The sequence below is a fragment of the Phanerochaete carnosa genome, assembly GCF_000300595.1.
Source record: "Phanerochaete carnosa HHB-10118-sp unplaced genomic scaffold PHACAscaffold_8, whole genome shotgun sequence".
In the NCBI taxonomy this organism is placed as follows: domain Eukaryota; kingdom Fungi; phylum Basidiomycota; class Agaricomycetes; order Polyporales; family Phanerochaetaceae; genus Phanerochaete; species Phanerochaete carnosa.
The window spans coordinates 2313770-2316852 of NW_006767635.1; the positions used below are offsets into that span (position 1 = coordinate 2313770).

General features: G+C 62.6%; 3 protein-coding genes across 3 annotated transcripts; 1 reads left to right on the top strand and 2 right to left on the bottom strand.

Annotated features, from left to right (window-relative positions):
• Positions 1 to 245: 245 nt before the first annotated feature.
• Positions 246 to 1332, bottom strand: PHACADRAFT_198933 (uncharacterized protein; the record flags this gene model as incomplete). Its single annotated transcript, XM_007399151.1, has 3 exons — positions 246 to 695; positions 785 to 1158; positions 1209 to 1332. 3 exons carry the CDS (start codon positions 1330 to 1332, stop codon positions 246 to 248), a joined length of 948 nt encoding a protein of 315 aa, XP_007399213.1.
• A 218-nt stretch (positions 1333 to 1550) lies between these two features.
• PHACADRAFT_198934 (uncharacterized protein) lies at positions 1551 to 2003 on the bottom strand (the record flags this gene model as incomplete). The annotated part of the gene is made up of 1 exon (XM_007399152.1): positions 1551 to 2003. One exon carries the CDS (start codon positions 2001 to 2003, stop codon positions 1551 to 1553), a length of 453 nt encoding a protein of 150 aa, XP_007399214.1.
• Positions 2004 to 2229: 226 nt separating this feature from the next.
• PHACADRAFT_198935 (uncharacterized protein) lies at positions 2230 to 3052 on the top strand (the record flags this gene model as incomplete). Its single annotated transcript, XM_007399153.1, has 4 exons — positions 2230 to 2343; positions 2399 to 2584; positions 2659 to 2730; positions 2834 to 3052. The coding sequence occupies 4 exons, from the start codon at positions 2230 to 2232 to the stop codon at positions 3050 to 3052; spliced, it is 591 nt and encodes a 196-aa protein (XP_007399215.1).
• Between the last annotated feature and the right edge of the window lie 31 nt (positions 3053 to 3083).

The following is a 3083-nucleotide window of genomic DNA, read 5'->3' on the forward strand; positions in this document are numbered from 1 at the left end:
TTCGTTCTGGTCTCCTTAAGCACGCCTCTTCGTCGTCCGCTCGCCCCGCGCACGCGCGCCGTCATCTTTCAGTCCCCGCGCAGCGCACAGAGGTCCTCGCCCCATCGCCTGCGCGTGCCACTGCCGCTACTGCCACCGCCGCCCTCTCCGCCCGAGCAGCGCGCAGCAGCTCCTGGAGGTACGCGTCCCTCTCCTTCGGGTGCCTGCGGAACACCCACTCTGTGCGCTGGGCAGTGTGCTGAGCGTCACGACCCCTTCGCCACCGTCGCCACCATCGCCGCCGCCACTACCGCCGCTACCGCCACCGCCACCGCCGTCGTCGTCGTCGCGTCGACAATCTCTTTGAGGGCGAACAGGCCGTACGGCGCGGCGACCTGCACGAAGGCCGTCCCTGGACGGAGCTGCGCGGGTGTGGGGGCGCGCGAGTCGAGGAGGGCGTGCACTAGCGCGCGGCACGTGGCTGCGGTCGTGCACTTGAGGTGCAGCACGGGGGGATTTGGACAGGTGGCGGCGATGGCGGCGAGCGCGGGTTCTGGGTGCGCGAGGAGCGAGGACGTGGTGGTGGGGGTGTCGACGTCGACGTCGGGGCAAGTGAGGGTGAGGGTGTCGGTGCCGACGTAGGCGTGTAGTTTGCGGATGCGGACGGTGACGGATTCGGACCCTGTTCTGGTTTGGTGGAGGGAGTAGGCGTAGGTCTGGGTTTGGCGTCGATTCAGCTCTCAGCACAATACAGAGGATCGAGTGTTTCACATACGTGCCGTGCAAACAGTCACGATTAGATGACCTGCAGCCTTGGGATAACACCCTGGGACGGATGAAGTACCGCAAAGAGCTGGAGATACTTCGCCACCAGCTGCTCGGTGCACTCATCTAGCGGGGGACAGCGCTGGCTGCAGAGGATGATGTTGGACAGCCTGACCCGGAACGGGAAGCTCGTGAGCGTGCGGGTGCAGTCGAAAAAGGTGTGTCCGTGGTCGTACCGCAAGGTGCGGAGCGAGGGGCGCGGCCGTGGGACGTCATGCCGAGGGACGGGGGGGCTCCCCTCGGGGAAGACGACGCTGTCGAGCTCGAGCAGCCTGATCTGCAGGTGTCCGACGAAGCCCAGCAGGCTGCGAACAGACGGCAGCCGCAGACCGGAGAGGTGGGCGCCGCCGAGATCTATGCATCGTGGACATGGGCAGCGCCCTGGGAAGCAGGGCGGACGGCACCAACGGCCGCTTGAATGGCCATGGACGAGCTCTTTGGGCAGGCAAAGTAAGAACGACGAGACGAGGCAAACGAGCGGCGGACGAAAAGCAGGAGTGTTGCTACGACGAGCGATTCCGTCGTCATGGCGACGGGCGGCGAGGAAACGCACATGAGACCGCGCGCCTCCACGCTGGCGTCAGGCAGGAGCGTAGGTCGCGGTAATGGGCCGCTTGGGCTGGAGGCGGGACCTGGGCCTGAACGTGATCTGTGGACGGGAGAAAACAATGTGGCGCCGCATCTCACCGCACCGTGTCTGTCCCGACGCCTTTTTCCCCCTTTCCCCTCTCGCCATTCCACACGCCTTAGTCCCCTCGGCCGCGCGCGAAAACGCTGCGGCTGCCACTGTCCACGCGCGACAAACGTCCCGCGCGAACAGCACCGCCCTGCCCATCCGGCATCCGCGCAGCGCCGCAGATGACGTGCTGCTTCTCGTCCTCGGTTAGGGACATACTAGCCCCGCGCCGCGCGCTGGGCGTCATTGCCCAGGGCTGTGCCCAAGCGAGGCGCAGAGCGGACGTGGGGACGCGCCCGAGAGACGTGCCCGGCCAGAACGGGGGCCGCCTGACGGGCGGGCGGGCGGGCGGGCGGGCGCAGGGCTGCGTCTCAGAGGGAGAGGTGCGCGAGAGTAGGGCGGCGCGCGGCAGTGGATACAGGTCCAGCGTCGCATGCTCTGCGCTGTCCCATTGGGGTGCGACGTTCGATGGGATCGGTAGTGCAATCCAGAACGACGAGCGGGTGTGGCATGTCCACTGCATTTTTTAAAAGCATCTGATGTGAGACGAGGAAAGTGCTGTACGAGTTTTGACTGGAAACGACGTCGTGCATCACAGGCCTCCCCAGAAGGTGCAATTATTGGGTATTGTCACGCCGCTCTGCACTACTAAACTTTGGGGCCAAAATCAAGCTGAACTTGACAAAAATCTCCAAAAATCTCCCAATCTATTCATCTTGGAATTCTGGCACCCGTCGTTGTTCGCACAAATGCTGGCTTGGTTGTCACGCTCTCGGGGCTGGTTGCTCCCATTGAAGTATCGTTCAGCGTGCAAGCTCGCTTATGTTGTCAAAGGTTGGAGTCCGACGGCACTGCTTGACACCGTACGCACCTTATGGTTCGCTCTCTGATTATAAATCTGTGATTTGTGTGCCACAGTACCAAGCAGAACGACGCAGGTCCGCTCAGGGACTCATCCCCTTCGACAAGTGGTTTGCCGAAGGTTTCAGCGCCAAAGCGCGCGCCAAGCTGGTGGATAATGGTTCCGACGTCGCGCTGCCCGGTCCGCTCGAGTACGCCCGCTGTTCTGCTGGTCGTCTCGCAAGCCGTCGCAATTTCCAGAGCGTGAGGCACGTTCAGTGTGCGCTCACCACCGGCCTCGGTATTCATTACGCGCACCCTCGATAATCACGTCGCAGGCAGACGACGTCAAAACCCAGACTTTGCCCCCCACGCTGACAGTCGGCAAACGCACCCCTCCCTATTCCTTCGTGCGCGTTGCGGATTGCCGCCAGGTTAACCTCCAAGACACGTTACCGTCAGACGGCCTCACCGAGCTCATCATCTTTTGCCGGACCGCTCACCAGTCACCAGGAGGAGAACAGGCTTGTGGATGTCGAGAGAGCGCTACGAGGTGTCCTTGACGAGTTCAGCGCGGACAAATTCCTGCCGCTTCTCGTCGCACTCTCCACAATCAGCGATGATATGAACTACTTGGATGTTCCGGTGGGGTTGCGAAGAATTGGACATGTGCCTTCCGCCATTCCACTTCTTTTGCGCCCCTCTGACTTTGCAATCCGCGTGTCTTGGTGAACGCTGTTTCGGCATTTTCGAACGAGTCTGG